Raw genomic sequence first — 20,356 nt, 5'->3', positions numbered from 1 at the left:
ATAATTTATAGTAAAGGTATATTATATTTGCATTTTTGTAATGGTATATTTTCTCTACCTAGATCATGATTTTTTGTTGTTTCAACTTTTCCAATGACTTCATATAGAGTTGCACCCTTGTGGTTTGATAAAATGCAGAATCTTATGTATAAAAATACAAGAGGTCATTTCTAGATTATTTAATATCTAATAAAGCATCTTGTCTCAGTTGGTGAAAGTTTATTTCCAATAAAAATATGTCAATTTTGTGGTATGCCAGTCCCCACCAAAGACCAAACTATAGGGTCTTAACTCGTGGTGGTATGTATCTATTGATTTATTGTAAATAAAAAATACGAATGTGTTTTCACCTCATCTGAGTTTGTTTGGTAATAATTTATTATGAGATGTTTTAGTTCGCACTATCAAGAGGACTTTATTATAATTTTCAACCATTCAAGCTCGAAAACTCTAATCTTGTATATAACAAAACAACTACAAGGGAAAACCTTTATCATTTAATTACCTTAGCTCTTGGTGTTATCAAACTCCCAACTTGTTGACGTACTGTTTTCAAGTATAAAAAAATTGTGATAGTAAAGTAAGAAGAAATGAAAATAAAACATTATGAAGACAAAATGTTGTTGGGTGAAAAGTGATACTCATGGAAAGGACAAAAAGGTATAGTTTTGATTCCTTTTTCTTCTATGGCTTGTCCACCCACCCACTCAAAATATATAAAATATATTTCCTCTCGTTCCTCAATTATTCAATTATATATTTAATTGAGATAAAAGGCTCTTGTTGTTAGGTGAAAAGAGAAAAAAGGACAATTTAAATTATTATTTTTTTCCTATAGAAAACTATAATGTTGTACCAATTATAGATCAATAACAAAAAAGATTGAGAAACCAGTGATCATTCTTGTTTGCAAATTACTCTTCAGGTGAAGTAAAGTCCTTTAGTAATTGAAACATTTATCTTCTCAAAATTATTTTGTGTTCTGATCACTATACTTGTTTTGCTTTGCAGATTTCAGAAATGGAGATTGGCTTAGCAGTTGGTGGTGCATTTCTCTCTTCAGCTTTGAATGTTCTGTTTGATAGGCTTGCTCCTCAGGGTGATCTTCTCAACATGTTTCAGAAGCATAAACATCATGTTCGGCTCTTAAAGAAGCTGAAAATGACTTTGCGTGGTCTTCAGATTGTGCTAAGTGATGCAGAGAATAAGCAAGCATCAAATCCGTCTGTGAGCGACTGGCTTAATGAGCTTCGAGATGCTGTCGACTCTGCTGAAAACTTAATAGAACAAGTCAATTATGAAGCTTTGAGACTTAAGGTGGAAGGTCAGCATCAGAATTTTGCAGAAACAAGCAACCAGCAAGTAAGTGACCTCAACCTTTGCTTGAGCGATGAATTTTTCCTTAACATAAAGGACAAGTTGGAAGACACTATTGAAACATTGGAGGTGTTGGAAAAGCAAATTGGTCGTCTTGGCTTAAAGGAGCATTTTGGTTCGACTAAACAAGAAACTAGAACACCTTCAACTTCTGTGGTTGATGATTCTGATATCTTTGGAAGGCAGAATGAAATAGAGAATTTGATTGACCTATTGTTGTCTGAAGATGCAAGTGGAAAAAAGCTGACTGTAGTTCCTATTGTTGGAATGGGCGGCCTGGGTAAGACAACACTTGCTAAAGCGGTTTACAATGATGCAAAGGTTTCTGAGGCATATAAAGCGGACCATTTTGGTTTGAAAGCTTGGTATTGTGTTTCTGAGGCATATGATGCTTTGAGAATAACAAAAGGGTTACTTCAAGAAATTGGCTCATTTGACTCGAAGGATGACAACAATCTTAATCAGCTTCAAGTCAAATTGAAGGAAAGCTTAAAGGGAAAGAAGTTTCTTATTGTTCTGGATGATGTCTGGAATGACAACTACAATGAGTGGGTTGACTTGAGAAATCTTTTTGTAGAAGGACGTATGGGAAGTAAGATCATTGTGACAACACGTAAAGAGAGTGTTGCCTTGATGATGGCAAATGAGAAAATTAGCATGGACAATTTGTCTATTGAAGACTCTTGGTCTTTATTTAAAAGACATGCATTTGAAAACATGGATCCTATGGGACATCCGGAACTTGAAGAGGTCGGAAAACAAATTGCAGCTAAGTGCAAAGGACTGCCCTTAGCTCTGAAAACACTAGCTGGCATGTTACGCTCGAAATCAGAGGTTGAAGAGTGGAAACGTATTCTGAGAAGTGAAACATGGGAGCTGCGAGACAAGGACATATTACCAGCGTTGATGTTGAGCTACAATGACCTTCCCGCACATTTAAAGCGATGTTTTTCCTTTTGTGCAATATTTCCTAAAGATTATCCATTTAGGAAAGAACAAGTTATTCATCTATGGATTGCAAATGGTCTCGTACCAAAGGAAGATGAAATAATTGAAGATTCAGGCAACCAATACTTTCTCGAGTTGAGATCAAGATCATTATTAGAAAAGGTCCCAAATCCTTCTAAAAGGAACATAGAGGAATCATTCTTAATGCATGACCTTGTCAATGATTTAGCCCAAATTGCATCTTCAAAACTTTGTATAAGGTTGGAAGAGAGCCAAGGATCTCATATGTTGGAAAAAAGTCGGCACTTATCATATTCAATGGGACAAAGTGGTGGTGACTTTGAGAAATTGACATCCCTCTACAATTTGGAGCAGCTGAGGACATTGCTTCCGACACGTCATCGCATGTATTATTTACATTGTCTAAGCAAGAGGGTGTTGCATAACATACTGCCAAGACTAAGATCCTTGAGGGTACTATCATTGTCTCATTATTGTATTGAGGAGTTGCCAAATGACTTGTTTATCAAATTAAAGCTCCTCAGATTTTTGGACCTTTCTTGTAGAGGGATTAAAAGGTTGCCTGATTCTGTTTGTGGATTGTATAACTTGGAGACACTTCTCCTGTCATCTTGTGCTGAACTTGAGGAGCTACCGCTGCAGATGGAGAAGTTGATTAACTTGCGTCATCTTGACATAAGCAACACTCCTCTCTTGAAGATGCCGTTACATCTGAGCAAGTTGAAAAGCCTCCAAGTGTTAGTGGGAGCCAAGTTTCCTGTAGGTGGTTTGAGAATGGAAGATTTGGGTGAAGTACATAACTTGTACGGATCTCTATCAGTTGTAGAGTTGCAAAATGTGGTTGATAGTAGGGAAGCTGTGAAGGCAAAGATGAGGGAGAAGAATCATGTTGACAAGTTATCATTGGAGTGGAGTGAAAGTAGTAGTGCCGACAATTCAAAAACTGAAAGAGACATTCTTGATGAGCTACGCCCACATAAAAACATAAAAGAAGTCAAAATCACCGGATATAGAGGGACAATATTTCCGAATTGGCTAGCTGATCCTTTGTTTCTTAAGCTGGTGAAATTGTCTCTTAGCTACTGCAAGGACTGTTATTCCTTGCCAGCACTAGGAGAACTGCCTTTTCTGAAATTCCTTTCGATTAGAGGGATGCATGGAATAACAGAGGTGACGGAAGAATTCTATGGCAGTTGGTCCTCCAAAAAGCCTTTTAACTGTCTTGAGAAGCTTGTATTTGAAGATATGCCGGAGTGGAAGCAATGGCACGTACTAGGAAGTGGAGAGTTCCCTATACTTGAGAAGCTTAAAATTATAAATTGCCCTGAAGTCAGTTTGGAGACACCCATCCAACTTTCAAGTTTAAAAAGGTTTAAAGTTGTTGGTTCTTCTAAGGTTTTTGATGATGCTCAAGTGTTAAGATCCCAACTTGAGGGAATGAAGGAGATTGAGGAATTAGATATTAGGGATTGTAACTCTGTTACCTCCTTACCTTTTAGCATACTGCCCACTACCTTGAAGAAAATAAGGATATCTCGTTGCAAGAAATTGAAATTGGAGGTGCCAGTTGGTGAGATGAGTATGTTTCTCGAGGAATTGAGACTGGATGAATGTGATTGTATAGATGATATATCAACTGAGTTGCTCCCAACAGCACGCAAATTGAGGGTAGAGGATTGCCAGAACCTTACTAGGTTTTTGATTCCTACTGCGACTGAAAGTCTCAATATTTGGAATTGTGAGAATCTTAAAATACTTTCGGTGGCATGTGGAGGGACCCAGATGACGTCACTGAGTATTTTGCAGTGTAATAAGCTGAAGTGTCTGCCAGAACGTATGCAGGAACTCCTTCCCTCTCTTAAGATTCTGCATCTGGAAAGTTCCCCAGAAATAGAGTCCTTTCCTGAAGGAGGATTGCCCTTCAATTTACAAGAACTTTGGATCAACAATTGCAGGAAGGAGTGGTGTTTACAGAGACTCCCCTGTCTTAGAGAGTTAGCGATCGAACATGATGGGAGTGACGAAGAGATTGTTGGTGGTGTGAATTGGGAGTTGCCTTCCTCTATTCAAAGCCTTGAAACATTAAGCAGCCAACATCTCAAAAGCCTCACCTCTCTTCAATATCTATATATTGATGGTAATTTACCTCAAATTCAGTCAATGCTGGAACAAGGCCAGTTTTCGCACCTCACTTTGCTTCAAAGTCTACGAATCATGAATTTCCCTAAGCTCCAATCACTTCCTGAATCAGCACTGCCCTCCTCCCTCTCTAAGCTGACCATAGATAATTGCCCTAAGCTCCAATCACTTCCTGAATCAGCACTGCCCTCCTCCCTCTCTCAGCTGACCATAGATAATTGCCCTAAGCTCCAATCACTTCCTGAATCATCACTGCCCTCCTCCCTTTCTCAGCTGACCATCATGCATTGCCCTAATCTCCAATCACTTTCTGAATCAGCACTGCCCTCCTCCCTCTCTGAGCTGGAGATCTACCATTGCCCTAATCTGCAATCTCTTCCAGTAAAAGGGCTGCCATCTTCCCTCTCTAAACTATCTATTTCAGAGTGTCCATTGCTCACACCACTACTAGAATTTGACAAGGGGGAATACTGGCCAAATATTGCTCAATTTCCCATCATAGAGATCGATGAGGAATGGATGTGATGATTAAAACGAATGGCTCTTCAACTGATGTAAGCTATTCTTTTCCCTTGGATTTGGAAGCTTTTTATTTCCGTTTACTTCACTTTGCTTTTTTGTTAATTCTTTTCATTTTTAATCACTAGTTCTGAAAACATGCGTTGCACGTTTATCCCAAAATATTTCATATAATTTTTGTATTGTAAATGACATATTTTATCCACCTTCAAATCTATTGGTATTTACTAAAAAAGTATCCACCATTTTTACGATAGAAAGTACATATATCTTCCTAATAAAAAGAATACACCCTTAATTATAAAATTGACTAAAAGTGCATAAATTGTAAAAATAACTAATTATTCTACAAATACAATATTCAAATGAGGATACTAAAATACCACATGTTAGGTTAATGTATACAAAACAACTAACCAATGTAAATTCTCAATATTAATAACCATAAAACAATAAAAAGTTATACAATAACAACAAACAAGAAACATAAAAATTAAAAAAAAAAACAAATAAAAAGAGACAAGAGAAGAGAGCATAGAGAACTTGATATTAACGTATGACAATATAGTGGAAGTATCAAATCCAACAATCCTTTGTCACAATCTACATATAATTAATATTGTTATTCTAATAATATAGCTTTTTCTCATGCTTTCCCTATTAAAAAAAATGAAATATTAGAAAGACCCTAATAGGAAAAGACAATAATCTAAAATATTAACTAAGTACTATATACATGCAAAAAATATGAACAACAAATTTATAAGTTATATACTATTTACTTACCATTAAAAGAAATCTGGACAGATAGACATTATCCAACTGCTTGAACTTTATCTCTGTGTTTATTTTGCAATTACATATATAGTTAAGGAAGAAGTTGAGGGGTCACATTAGTATATGACAGGACATTAAGAGAATCAATATACTTATTGGAGAGAAGTTTGATGGTCACATTACACGTACGTCAGTTGGTGAAATTGATAATAACTCATAAAAAAATTGATTAACAACTGGAAGAGAATTAAATGAGAGTAAAAGGAATGACGGATATAAGTTAATTTTGTATGTTCTTTTAAAATGATTATTTAACTTTTAAAGGATGTTATCTATTATTTATTGTTTTATATTATTTTGATTTATTTTAGGGATAAAATGGTAATTCAACTTTGTATTTTGAACCTTTCCACTTTTAATATAATATGATGATATATGATGATGTTGTGCTCATCATCAAACACATAGCTTTATATTTAAGCTTCATAGAGAATCTAAATTTTTTAAAAGATAATCAGGGATAACGGTCACAAGTTTTAGGAAATAAGTGCAACTTCCATTGTTAGAATAATTAGATGTTATATAATTCTATATTTCTTGGATAGCGACCAGACAACTACACAGGGCAATGCTTGATGTAAGAGCTTCAGATATACATTTGTAGGGTGTTTATCCAACGAGTAATAAAATCACACTCTTCAGATATCTTCTCTTGCATAACTTTTGCAATTTTAAACTTTATTTTGAACTGTACATGTTGTTGCTAACTTGAACATGTTATGTGCTTAATCAGATGTGCGTTTTGAAGGGCGAGTACGACAAGTCTGGTCCATCCATTGTCCACAAGAAGTGCTTCTAAGGTGCTGCTACTATTTTTTACATTTGTTCACGAGTTCTTTTTTATTTTTTTTGTTCTTTCCGCTAAAGCTATTATGTCATCCACAGTGAACTCAGGTCTGCTGTTATAGGCAAGTCTTCGAGATGGGGCTTTACCGCTGATACTATTTCATGTTTCCAGTGCAAGCCTCTTTTGTAAGTAGACAAACTTAATTTGTAAATATGTTTGGGACTCAACTAGTGGTTAGAGCAGTGATTTTGTAAGATTTGTGTTCAGAAAATCAAATTAGAAAGATAACTCGCGATGATTGAATAAGCTCGAAGAAGTGGATTTGAATTTCAAATCGTGTCTTCTTTTTTATGTGTGTGTGTGAGAGAAATTTGAAGTGTTGTTTAGATTTGTTGGAATAGTCTAAAGAGATTGTCTCTATAAAATTTGAAGTCATTTGATGGAGATTTGATTAGATGATTTTGAACAACAATTGCAACTAAAGATGGATATGTATATTATTTTCGTTGTTAGCAACGTGTTATATATTTTATAGTGGATATATTATTCGGTGTTGGGTATCCACATTGGAGTCCGACTAAATTCAGATTTGCACATTTCAACGGGGGGCGCTCTTGACATGATTTTTTCCATTCCACGGCTTATGCTCCTAAATTCTAATTAAGGATAGAAAAATCTCAACTATTTCACCACAACTCATATGAGTTATATTGGATATACAAGTGCAAATATTTTTGAAAATACCCAAATAACTAAATCTTACACTCATTAACTACAACAACTAAAAAATATTTATAGCCCTCAAATGTAAGTAGAAGAACTCAAATTTTGGCCATGAAATGACACCATTTTCTCACACTCAAAATGATGTTAAATTTCATGAATGAAACAATATATATTACTTAGGTTGAAGCCCCATTTTCTTCCTTGTTTTCCCAACGTATAAATCCTTAGACTTGATCATCCCGGGGACTAATCCAATGATCGTCGTGAACGAAAATTGAGCCACTGCATCTTGCCTTCCTAATGAAACGATGATCTTAGGCGATGGTCGAGGCTCGTATATTGCAAGTTTGCTTTCTTTTCCTCCGCTCATCAAAAGTTTCAAGTTCTTCACGGCCACTAGAGCATGTTTTTGAGCTGAATATCCTTGTTTAAGTTCCTAATAGCAAAGAAGCATCATAATTCAATTGAAACATTTTCAAGAAATAAGAGATATGCAGTTTAGTGCTTACCTTAATATCAGTTATATCACCAACAACAAATATGTTTTTGTGACCCTTGATTCTAAGATTTTCATCAACCTTCAATCTTCCAAAATTATCGATTCGATCCTTCAAATACGTCTCCCTTAACCACTCTGAACCTGGTGGCTTTCCCGTGCAAAGAAAATGGCAATCCGCTCTGATAGTTTCCCCTGACTAGGTGAAATATGTTCTGCTTCCACCTGAGTTGTTAGTGTTATTACTTAAATCGACAGATTGCATCAATTTCACTTCCACATTCTTGTTTTTTAACCATTCTAAAGTCTTGTCAGACGCTTTTGGTCCGATGAACTCTAGTAATCTGGATCCGTCGTGCACCAAAGTTACCTTCTTCTGAGGAAAATCAACAGCGATTTCTGCAGCAAGTTCAACACCAGTAGGACCACCACCAACAATCAATATAGAATCAGCTGCTTTTATCTTTTCATTCTCTGCAACAAGAAGATTAACGATGCAAAAATTAGTCAAACGTCACAACATTTTGACTAGTAATATCATCACTAGTACATCTCAACATTAACAACAAGACAATTGACTGAATCCCATGAAAACTTGCTAGAGGAACCGCTCAACGGATTCAAAACACCTATGCTTTAGCTTTGTTTTATCATAGTCCAAAAAGGACACCAAAAACAGTCGAGTCTCGTGCCATTTTGACTAGTAATATCAAGTAGTAATCTACAAAGTTAACAGGACGCTCACTAAAGAAAAGATTTAATCACTAGTACATCTCGTAAGAGAGTAAAGCAGTCACGATCAAGACAATTGGCTGAACCTCATGAAATTAAACCTGCCAGAGGAGCCGATTTACAAATAAAGAATCTTTTTTCAACGGATACAAAACACAAATGCTTTAACTTCTTTTTATCATTTTCCAAAAAGTTGATAAACTTAGCGAGCATAAACATTTCATATGATTATACGTTCAAGTAATTTACTCGTTGGAAAGCAGACAAGATGGTAAATCGAACGAATTAAGCACATGAATGATATCTAAAGAAGTCTTTGATGCTATGTAATATGTATATATACCTGTTTGATATTCTTCCAATCTGTCTGTTCTCGTTACAGGCAGGGGATCGTAGTGACCGGTGGCTACCACAAGATAGTCATAGGTAACTTGATGTCCATCTGCAGTCAAGACTTCTTTGTTGGTGATATTAGTGACTTCAGACACTATGAGACGCCCATTGGCGAGGTAATCTTTGTGGTGGATCAATGATCTCTCCGCGAACAAAGGCTCTACCGTTGCTCTTAAGCTCGCCCATGGTATCTCGAAATAATCCTTCCTGTTAACAGTTTTTTACTAATCAAGACACATTGAACCAAGTTGAAGTACACCACAATGATTGATTTCTCAGATGATCACTCAACTAATAGTTTTTATCTCAAAAAGTCATTTTTCTTTCGAGATTCCAACTTTCTTCAGCAAAGAAAGTGAGATAGTAATTACTACGAAGGCCTTTTTTCCAATTTGTTCTATTTTGAAGAATCCAAGCTTGATGGACAAAGTTATACCATACTTGTACTAGTGGAAGTACCAAATACGATGTGGAATCAATTGAGGTGCGGACAAGCTGACTCAGACATCACGATTATCAAAATAATAATAATAATAATTAGCAAAACTTATTGAACTTACAGATCAATAAGAGTTAAATCTGCATCAAATTGAAGAGACTTTGCAATGAGGGAACCAGCAACTCCGCCACCGATCACCACCACTCTCCTCCCTCTTCCGCCATCGCCCCACTCCGGTGGATTCTCCATTATACTCACAATTATTTTCTTCACAAAAGAAGAAGAAGAAAAAAAATTGTGGAAAAATTAAGAAAGAAAAAAAAGGCAATTCAAGAATTGACAAAATAAATAAAGTAGAAAAAATATGGAAATTGTCAACTACGCGGGAGTATCAGCTGTTTAAACTAATATTTTTAATGACCAAGTCATGATGAAAAGGACAAGGAAAATAACATCTTGTTTGAATGGTTGGTACCAGTATTATTACGTTGTATCGTTAGTTTAAATATAATATTTGTTAATATTTAAATATTTGTTTTGTTTTATAAATGATTTGATGTGATTGCATCGTTATCTTATTTTATTTATTTTGTCTTTATTTATTATTTGTTTTAGTGTGATTTATGTGGCACAATTTGAATTTCGAGAGTCAAAGATCTTGAATTTGGGTTGAATTTTTTTAAAAATAAAATTCTACTTATTTGGAAACTACGTATAAAGTATTACTCGTATAAGTTACAGTAATTGACAATTCAAAATATATGAAAAAATTACGATCAAAGAAAGATTCGTTTTGATCTCGATATTAGAAAAATATCACATAAATTGAGACGATAATAATCATATTTTATCATTTAATATATCCTTTTATGATAGATCTACGTATGTTGATTCTTTAAATTGTTAATATCTAGAATTATGTAATAATAAAAAATAATACAATCAATTTAAATATTATATTTATCATCATTTAATAACACAGCACAATAAAATACTATATATTAGGACAAAATATTAAGTTGTACCATCCAAATTAGAAAAGTGTCAGCATAGAAGGATTCCAATAAAAGGAAAGGAAATTCAATATAGTATTATCGAAGAAACCTTCAAACTTTCTAGTACATCCGTCTATTTCATTTTATATGATATTATTATTTTTATTAATATATTCAAAAAATATTAATTTTTATATTTAAAAATAAATTTCAACATGTTCATCTTTTCTTAATAAAAAAGTTTTTATAGACATGTAAATATTTGTCATTTTTATGATAAAACTTTCCAAGTCATACCATAAGAAAATGTCAGTATTTAATTAAAATACATCCCATAAATTGATAAGAAAAAAAAAAGATATTAATATAATCCCATAAATTGATACGACAAAAAAGATATTAATAAAATTTAATTTTCTTGAATTGGTGTACCTAGTATATGTCATTTTATATCATGTCTCATCATGTATACAGTTGAATAAATATCAAGAGGCCACTTGTTATTACTCATTTTAGACTCCACCACCACTAAGGAGCGGAGCTAGGTACAGTCGTTGGAGTTTATTTGAATTTTTTTCGACGGAAAATTATATTACTGTTAATTTATATACAATTAAAAATTACATTTTTTTTATGTATATATTGTAGATATTGAACTCTCGTCAATTTTTTCATGTGTTTGCTTTTTCTTCATTTTTTTAATCATCTTAGTGAAAAATACTGCCTTTGTCATTGTTATGCACCGACCACCTTCAATTCCTTCATCACCAATCTCCATTATTAGTCGCAACATCTCCATTATTAGTCGCAACCACCAATTACCTTTATAGCCTTCATCTTTTCCAATATTCAATCACCTCTATCATCAAATATCATAACCATAACCATCGATCACTATCAATTGCCTCCGCCAATCACAATTATTATTGGCGAATATCTCACACGTCTTTACTAATCACCACCATTACGACTCATTTTATAATGTATTTTTACTAAACTAACCGTTTTTGTTTTATTATTTTTTTGCAATTCTCAATTTTCTCTGAATATAATATTTGATTATTATTTAACTTTTATTTTTCATAAATATCCTAATTATTGAACATTACACCATTCCTTTATGGGCCAGGTAATTATTGAATATTCTTGTTCCCATCTTCTTGTTTCATATCAGCATTACTCATATGAGTTGGGGTAAATATCACACCATTTCATACTAGGCCATATTATTTAAGTTGTACTCAAATTTTAAATATTTTTTTAATGTGTCTAATTTATATCTATTTCAGAATAATTTTAGATAAAAATGTTTGAAGTTACATAAAAATGATTAAACATCAATTATGTGTGCATGAACATCAAGAAAATTGTCTGAACTAGCATCAGGTAAAAGGATTGAACTTCAACCATTTATGACTTAAGTTCAGACACATGACTTTGATAAGTTTGACTTCAGATATTGTACACCTGAATTTATTCTGAAGTAACTTATAAGCTTTACATGCGGTAAGTATAGCTTAAATGGTGATACCAAAATAGGGTATCTCCGCACTTCGGCCACTTCTCCCATGGGCTTCCCATCCCTATAAGGCTCGACTTACCAACAAGGATTGTGGTGAGCGGTAAGTAGATACCCTTTCATCCAAATTCGAGTTCCTTTGGATATGGGGTCGTCTATGTTAGGGAGCATTTCACCCCAGTGGGACTTCCTGGCACAAATCCTCCGGATCCAATATGGGACTTCCCGATGTAAATATGGATTTTGTCGGACCCTAATGTGGATACCAGACACAGAATTGAAAAAAAAAAGGCTTGACTTACCAGAGTGATACGTAAAAATCTTATTCGTCATTTTCATTCAAGTGTTCCTTTTTTGTGTCAAATGTTTATATAAAATCAATATATACATAATATGTGTTTGTGTATATACTTATTTCACTTAATTATGGTTAACTAATTAAACAAAATCTAAATTAACGAGTAGATCGAAAAGCTAAACAAATGCTATATATAATAAATTGGTTCAATTTTTTTTTTAAAATACTCACATTAGTTAATACTTTAGTATCGTGTATATATATATATATATATATATAAGTACAATAAATACCTTATTTTTTGCCATGTTGTTAGTATAAGTTTAATTTATATTTGTAGTCTACTCCTTATTAAACTGAAAAAAGGAGACAAACTTATCTACATGACATATATTGTTTTGAAGATTAATACAAAGCAAATGATAAAACTAATAAACAATTAGTGATTACCATATATATGGTTGTAATTAGAGGTCAGAGCATGTGGGGTGTTTAATTAGCACTTATATAGACCACTAAGGTGCCAATGGAATGATTTGGATTTCTTTATTCTTAATTCGAGATTTCAGATTTCAATAAGAGAATAAAAAAAAATTGGTTAAAAAACTTTTTTCACTATTTTTAATCAAAGATTTCGAGTTCGAGCATTAAAAGGAAAACTTCTTAGTAGGAAGCCTTTTCTCTACTTCTACGTTTAAGCCATGTTTATTTTCATTAAGATTAATCCATCTAAATATGAATGATCATTTGAATGATTAAGATGTTACTTCTAAGTCTGAATACTGAATAATTAAGATTGATTATTTTTTGGAATTTGATATTTAACAAATTGATTCATGGTAAATCTTGTCAAGTTTTTTGTAAAAAAAAACATATTATTATTTGATATGTTATATACAATCATAACAAATAAAAAGTAATAATTTTATCAGATGATAAAATTATGAAAATAAATAAATAAAGCAATTAAAACGTAATAAAATTGAGTTGATTGAGTTTTGATCCACTTTTTTGCCCATTTGAACCCAACTTTTTGGCAATGTCAATAATTTATCCATTTATTAACTATATTATTTTGATTCACTCAAATTTAACTCAATCTGCTCATTTACCATCCTGTGAGCATCCTTTTAATTGGGATTTTTAGGGCCATATGTCTTATGTGCTTACATTAGGCAATTATTATAGAGCAACTTACAAAAATGACTATATTTATAGGGTTATTGAAGTTCAATAGCTATAAGTATGTTATATCCAATTGCTTGGGAGAAATTAAAGGCTTTGCTAAAGTAAGAATGGTTTAGTTAATAGATTTAATAATTTCATAAATAATGACTAATTACTTTGCCTGTGTCATTTATTTATCAAAAATGGTACAAAATTTAATACATAAATCTTATAATTACATGGAATTTTTCAAATTTGGTAATTAAATTATGAGACACACAACAACAATATTTTTTTTAAATAAAAAAGGGCATCATATAAATTCATGTTTCTCTAATAAAATTTTCTGGTCCCTTAATTATGTAGATATGGAAGCAACCAAAATTAACTTTCTTTTATTATTTGTAAGTAGATATGGAAATCACACCATTTTAAAAAAAATGAATTAGTTGATTTCTAAGAAGTAATTAGAGTAATAAAAGGTTGATTTTAAAAAAAAAATTACTTAGGAATGCTTAATATGAATATCATTGCTTCATAAATCAATTAAATTATGCATGTCCACTTTAAGTAATTTCATTATTACATCAGCAAGTAATTACATCTCATGCTTTCTACAGTAACAATATATCAAAAATGATATTAACGGTAATTAATTAACTGTAGTAACTTAATTGCCACTATATATATATATATATATATATATATATATATATTTAGAGGCAAATGACATTCTTTGTAAATATTCCTAAAGCATATAGCAACATTGGATCTAATAATAATTAACTAATATCGATAAATATTTTAATACTTTTTATTAATATGCATATTTATTACCGCTATTTTTTTTTATAATGTAAATATAGAAATAGAGCTACGATACAATGTACATATTTGAATGAACTCAATAACTACTACTTTGATTACATATTTATATTAATGAATTCACTAAATATTGTACTTTAAATTTTGGCTCCACATTTAAGTAAGTACTTATTCATCTTTTTTACTCATGAAAATGAAATAACATTTGATAAAAACATGTTATTTTAAAGTACAATTTTTTAAATACAAATTCAAATTAATTAAATTTCAAAGCGTATTTTAGATATCAAATAATAATAAAAAAATAAAAAAATAAAAAGCAAATGGATTTGTGAATGAGGAAATGGTGATGCATTTAAGAAGCAAAAACCACATGGTTCTGACCAACTCACCTCGTTATACACAAATTTCATAAAACCAGAACAGAATACATTTTTTTGGTTAATAATAATAATAATAATAATTTGAGTAACTCAGTTTATTAGTCAACTATAATTGTACTCAATAAGTTAATGAATGCTTCAATTTCAAAAGATGTATTATAACAATAATAAATTTAGTAGTATAATTTTATAAATAAAATCTGAGAAAGATAATTTATATATAGATCACGAAGGGAGTCATCTTAAACGTAGGATGGTCTGATACATATATTTTTTATCAAAAAATTATATAGTGTATAGAGTAGAATGTTAGCTTTTAAGAGTGTATATTTAATTTTGCACACTCTTAATACAACTGACAGGAAAAATTGTGTACATTTCATCAAACTTTTGACTTCCCCATTGATTCAGATCATATTCCTACCTTCTAGGAATAGAAAAACTGTTTTCAATTAAAAAATACGTTGAAAAAATTATTAGAATATCAATTTAAAATAGTGTACGTTTTAAACTTAAAGAATTGTTTTATGTACCTTATCTAATATTCACATTAAGCTAGCAAAATTTATTTTTCATTTTACATATGAGATAACGTATATAACTTATAACTATTTAAGATAAAAATATTTTAAGAAAATATATTTTATTCAGTGTTCATAAATCAGTTTGTAGCTAGAATAATTGATCTAGATTAGAACTAAAAATCATGTTAGAAAGGACAAAATGCTCTTAAAATTCAAAACTCAAATTCTTATAAAACTACTCTACAACAAAATTTTAAATTATTAATCACTGTATAACATTTTTTTCATTATTAATCACCCCATATACAAATTTATAAGTTGCAAAAATATCAAAAAAAAATTCATATGTGTGAGAGAGAAAGTAGAGAGAGAAAAAATTAGTTGGAAGTTGTACTGGTTTATTTGCAACTAAACTTATCACCCTAATCATGATTAAACTAATAAACTATATCTTTCAAAAACTTTAATTATTACTTAGAACATTTTACTTTATTTTTACTATTTTCTTTATCTCAATTTATGTAATGTCGAGTTGAGTTTAAAAAAGAAATGTAATTTAAAATAATTTATGAATATTTATGTCATTATATATTACATCATTTAACAACTTGTTTGGACTTTGGATAGTTGTTACCTATTATATTGTATTATTATTTTAATTATAGTATTTACTTTGATTATTATTTAATTTCATTAATTATAATTTTAAATTCTTTATAATATAACGATAAATTTTTAATTTTTTTCATCTACCTCATATCTTATTTTTTTTTATGTTAAAAAATACTACAAAAGTTATTTTTGAGATTATTAATGTAGGATATTCTGATATAATGAGATCCGATACAATCTATCTAAATATTATACTAATTAAATTAATATAACATAATATAGCACAATATTATGAAATGACAAGAATTGTAATAACCATCTTATAAAATAAAAGGTTTAAACTTAAATTATTTCTAAATATAAAAAATATTATTCTTTCTAATATAAAATAAAAAAGAAATCTAGTGAATCACATATTATTGGAAATTTGGAATTGCTTGAGTATCAATTATTAATTAAAAAATAATTCATAGATGCTCTTCCACTCCACGTATGCATTCATCAGAGCTGAGAACTGTGACAACTGTTTCTTCAGATCAACCCCTTTTCTTCAACAAAATAAAGAAGCAAAATACTATATAGTACTAATAATATTATTGTTTTTTTTTTCTTTTCCTTTTTTTAAAAAAAGAGGAGTAATACATCACACACTCTAAGAAGATCCACCCCTTTTTCTTTTTTCACCTTAAAAAGTGTTCTTCTACGTTTGATTTCTCAAATACCCAAAAGCCTATTTTGAGTTCAATCTTACCATTCTTGAATAAAAATGCAATCTTTATGTGTTTTGAGTTTATGGGTATCAAAGTCTTGAATAAAAATGCAATCTTTATGTGTTTTGTGTTTATGGGTGTCAAAGTTTTGAATAAAAAAACAATCTTTATGTGTTTTGAATAAAAAATTGAGTTTTGATCCACTTGTTTGCCCATTTGAACCCAACTTTTAGGCAATATCAATAATATATCTATTTATTAACTAAATTAACTTGATCCGTTTAAATTTAATTTAATCCGCTCATTTATCACCCGTAGCTATGAGTATCCTTTTAATTGGGGTTTTTAGGACCATATGTCATATGTGCTTACATTAGGCAATTATATCCTAGTGCTTGGGAGAAATTAAAGGCTTTGCTAAAGTAAGAATGGTTTTAGTTAATAGATTTAATAATTTCATAAATAATGACTAATTACTTTGCCTATGTCATTTATTTATCAAAAATGGTACAAATTTTAATACATAAATCTTATAATTACATGGAATTTTTCAAATTTGGTTATTAAATTATGAGACACACGATAACAATATTTTTTATATTTTTAAATAAAAAAAAGGGCATCATATAAATTCATGTTTCTCTAATTAAATTTTCTGGTCCCTCTTAATACGCTTTAATTATGTAGATATGGAAGCAACCAAAATTAACTTTCTTTTATTATTTGTAAGTAGTTATGGAAATCACATCATTTTAAAAAAATGAATTAGTTGATTTCTAAGAAGTAATTAGAGTAATAAAAGGTTGATTTTTAAAAAAAAATTATTTAGGAATGTTTAATATGAATATAATTGCTTCATAAATCAATTAAATTTTGCATGTCCACTTTAAGTAATTTCATTATTACATATTTACATTAGTAAGTAATTACATCTCATGCTTTCTGTGGCAATTATACATCTCATGCTTTCTACATTAACAATATATCAAAAATGATCTTTAACGATAATTAATTAACTGTAATAACTTAATTGCTGCTAAATATTTTTTTTTGAGGCAATTGGCATTCTTTATAAATATTCCTAAAACATATAGTGACATTTGATCTAATAATAATTAACTAATATCGATAAAAGGTTTGAATACTTTTTATTAATATGCATATTTATGGCTGCTATTTTTTTATAATGTAAATATAGGAGTAGTGCTACAATACTATACAATACTATGTACAGATTTGAATGAACTCAATAACTACTACTTTGATTACATATTTATATTAATGAATTCACTAAACATTGTAATTAAAAGGAGCTATGGAAAATTTAGATTTACCCATTTTAAATTTAGGCTCCATCTTTAAGCAAGTACTTATTCATCTTTTATACTCATGAAAATGAAATAACATTTGATAAAAACAGTTATCTTAAAGTGCATTTTTTTAAATACAAATTCAAATTAATCAAATTTCAAAGTGTATTTTAAATATCAAATTAAAAAAAAAAAAAGAAAAAAAAAAAGGCAAATAGATTTGTGAATGAGCACATGGTGATGCATTTAAGAGAGCAAAAACCACATGGTTCTGACCAACTCACCTCGTTATACACAAATTTCATAAAAGCATAACTCTATACTTTTTATTTTTTGGTTAATAATAATAATAGTTTGAGTAATTCAGTTTATTAGTCAACTATAATTGTACTCAATAAGTTAATGAATGCTTCAATTTCAAAAGATGTATTATAACAATAATAAATTCAATATAATTTTATAAATAAGATCTGAGAAAGATAAATTATATATAGATCACGAAGGGAGTCATCTTAAGTGTAGGATGGTTTGGTGTATATTTTTGTGTCAAAAAAATTCTATAGTGTATAGAGTAGAACGTTAGCTATTAAGAGTGTATATTTAATTTTACACATTTTTAATACAATTGACAAGAAAAATTGTGTACATTTCATCAAACTTTTGACTTTGCCACTAACTCAGATCATATTCCTACCTTCTAGAAATAGAAAAATTGTTTTCAATCAAAAAATACGTTAAAAATAATATTAGAATATCAATTTAAAATAGTATACATTTTAAACTTAAAGGTTTATTTTATGTACCTTATATAATATTCACATTAAGTTAGCAAAATTTATTTTTCATTTTACATACGAGATATAACGTAGAATAATATATGTATATTAGTGATATATATAAAAAAACTATTTAAAGATAAAAATATTTTAAGAAAATATATTTTATTCAGTGTTCATTAATCAGTTTGTAGCTCGAATAATTGATCTAGATTCGAACTAAACAATCTCATGTTAGAAAGGACAAAATGCTCTTAAAATTCAAAACTCAAATTCTTATAAAAACTAGTCTACAACAAGATTTTAAATTATTAATCACTCTATAACAATTTTTTCATTATTAATCACCGGATACAAATTTATAAGTTGCAAAAATAACAATCTTTTTTTCATTTTGACACATATAGTTTAACTGTGTGTATGTGTGAGAGAGAAAGTAGAGAGAGAAAAAAAATTAGTTGGAAGTTGTAGTGGTTTATTTGCAACTAAACCTACCACCCTAATCATGATTAAACTAATAAACTATATCTTTCAAAAACTTTAATTATTACTTAGAACATTTTACTTTATTATTACTATTTTCTTCATCTCAATTTATGTAATGTCGAGTTGAGTTTAAAAAAGAAATGCAATTTAAAATAATTTATGAATATTTATGTCATTATAAATTACATCATTTAACAACTTGTTTGGACTTTGGATTGTTATTACCTATTATATTGTATTATTATTACCTCATATCTTATTTTTCTTAAAATTAAAAAATACTACAAAAATTATTTTTGAGATTATTAATGTAGGATATTATGATATAATGAGATTCGATACGATCTATCTAAATATTATACTAATTAAATTAATATAATATAATATATATAACACAATATTATGAAATGACAGGAGTTGTAATAAGTAACAACCATAGTATAAAATAAAAAGTTTAAACTTAAATTATTTCTAAATATAAAAAATATTATTCTTTCTAATATAAACTAAAAAAGAAATCTAGTGAATCACATATTATTGGAAATTTGGAATTGCTTGAGTATCAATTATTAATTAAAAAATAATTCATAGATGCTCTTCCACTCCACATATGCATTCATTAGAGCTGAGAACTGTGACAACTGTTTCTTCAGATCAACCTCTTTTCTTCGACAAAATAAAGAAGCAAAATACTATAGTACTAATAATAATAATATAGATTGTATTTATTTTTTTAAAAAAGAGTAGCAATACATCACACACTCTAAGAAGATCCACCCCTTTTTCCTTTTTCACCTAAAAAGTGTTCTTCTACATTTGATTTCCCAAATACCCAAAAGCCTATTTTTAGTCCAAACTTATCATTCTTGAATAAAAATGCAATCTTTATGTGTTTTGTGTTTATGGGTATCAAAGTCTTGAATAAAAATGCAATCTTTATGTGTTTTGTGTTTGTGGGTATCTATGTCTTGAATAAAAATGCAATCTTTATGTGTTTTGTGTTAAAGGGTATCAAAGTTTTGTTTTTCTTTGGGATTGATCTAAAAAAGATTAAATTTTTAGTTGTTTTGACTGATGAAGAAAATAGTGTGACTGATTTTTGAGAGTTCTTGGCATATTTTTTTTGGATTTATTCAAGTGTTTAGTTTAGGATTTTAGTAATGGAGTCAAGAATGGAACATTATGAGATCATGGAACAGATTGGGCGTGGAGCATTTGGTGCTGCTATTTTAGTTAATCACAAGCAAGAAAGAAAGAAGTAATTAAAAAGTTTGGTTTTTTCTTGAAAATGCTTATAAGATTTGAATTTGATGTATTATTGATTTTGTTTCTTTGTG

At 29.9% G+C, this 20,356-nt stretch overlaps 3 protein-coding genes and 1 long non-coding RNA gene across 4 annotated transcripts in view; 2 read left to right on the top strand and 2 right to left on the bottom strand.

The window, feature by feature from the left end:
• Positions 1-2,472, bottom strand: part of LOC125844201 (uncharacterized) — a 17,830-nt gene extending 15,358 nt beyond the window's left edge. The window contains exon 1 of the long non-coding RNA XR_007444118.1: positions 2,302-2,472. This is a non-coding gene — a long non-coding RNA (uncharacterized LOC125844201). The remainder of the gene's footprint in view (positions 1-2,301) is intronic.
• LOC125844180 (putative disease resistance RPP13-like protein 1) overlaps positions 1-7,125 on the top strand; it is a 23,621-nt gene extending 16,496 nt beyond the window's left edge. Inside the window, exons 2-5 of the mRNA XM_049523444.1 lie at positions 1,012-5,039; positions 6,575-6,641; positions 6,727-6,813; positions 6,896-7,125. Of these exons, the coding sequence (XP_049379401.1) occupies positions 1,021-5,010 (3,990 nt within the window). The 5' untranslated portion in view covers positions 1,012-1,020 and the 3' untranslated portion in view covers positions 5,011-5,039; positions 6,575-6,641; positions 6,727-6,813; positions 6,896-7,125. The remainder of the gene's footprint in view (positions 1-1,011; positions 5,040-6,574; positions 6,642-6,726; positions 6,814-6,895) is intronic.
• Positions 1-9,697, bottom strand: part of LOC125844478 (uncharacterized) — a 98,094-nt gene extending 88,397 nt beyond the window's left edge. Inside the window, exons 1-2 of the mRNA XM_049523789.1 lie at positions 9,536-9,697; positions 8,926-9,182 (exon numbers count right to left, since the gene is read on the bottom strand). Coding sequence (XP_049379746.1) covers positions 8,926-9,182; positions 9,536-9,663 — 385 coding nt within the window. The 5' untranslated portion in view covers positions 9,664-9,697. The remainder of the gene's footprint in view (positions 1-8,925; positions 9,183-9,535) is intronic.
• Positions 9,698-20,058: 10,361 nt separating this feature from the next.
• The window catches only part of LOC125844185 (serine/threonine-protein kinase Nek5-like), a 21,283-nt gene continuing 20,985 nt past the window's right edge, over positions 20,059-20,356 (top strand). Inside the window, exon 1 of the mRNA XM_049523448.1 lies at positions 20,059-20,277. Coding sequence (XP_049379405.1) covers positions 20,180-20,277 — 98 coding nt within the window. The 5' untranslated portion in view covers positions 20,059-20,179. The remainder of the gene's footprint in view (positions 20,278-20,356) is intronic.

This window comes from Solanum stenotomum, chromosome 11 (assembly GCF_019186545.1).
Source record: "Solanum stenotomum isolate F172 chromosome 11, ASM1918654v1, whole genome shotgun sequence".
Lineage (NCBI taxonomy): Eukaryota > Viridiplantae > Streptophyta > Magnoliopsida > Solanales > Solanaceae > Solanum > Solanum stenotomum.
The sequence above is the reverse complement of the archived record's forward strand: the minus strand, read 5'-3'. Positions and strand labels throughout refer to the sequence as shown.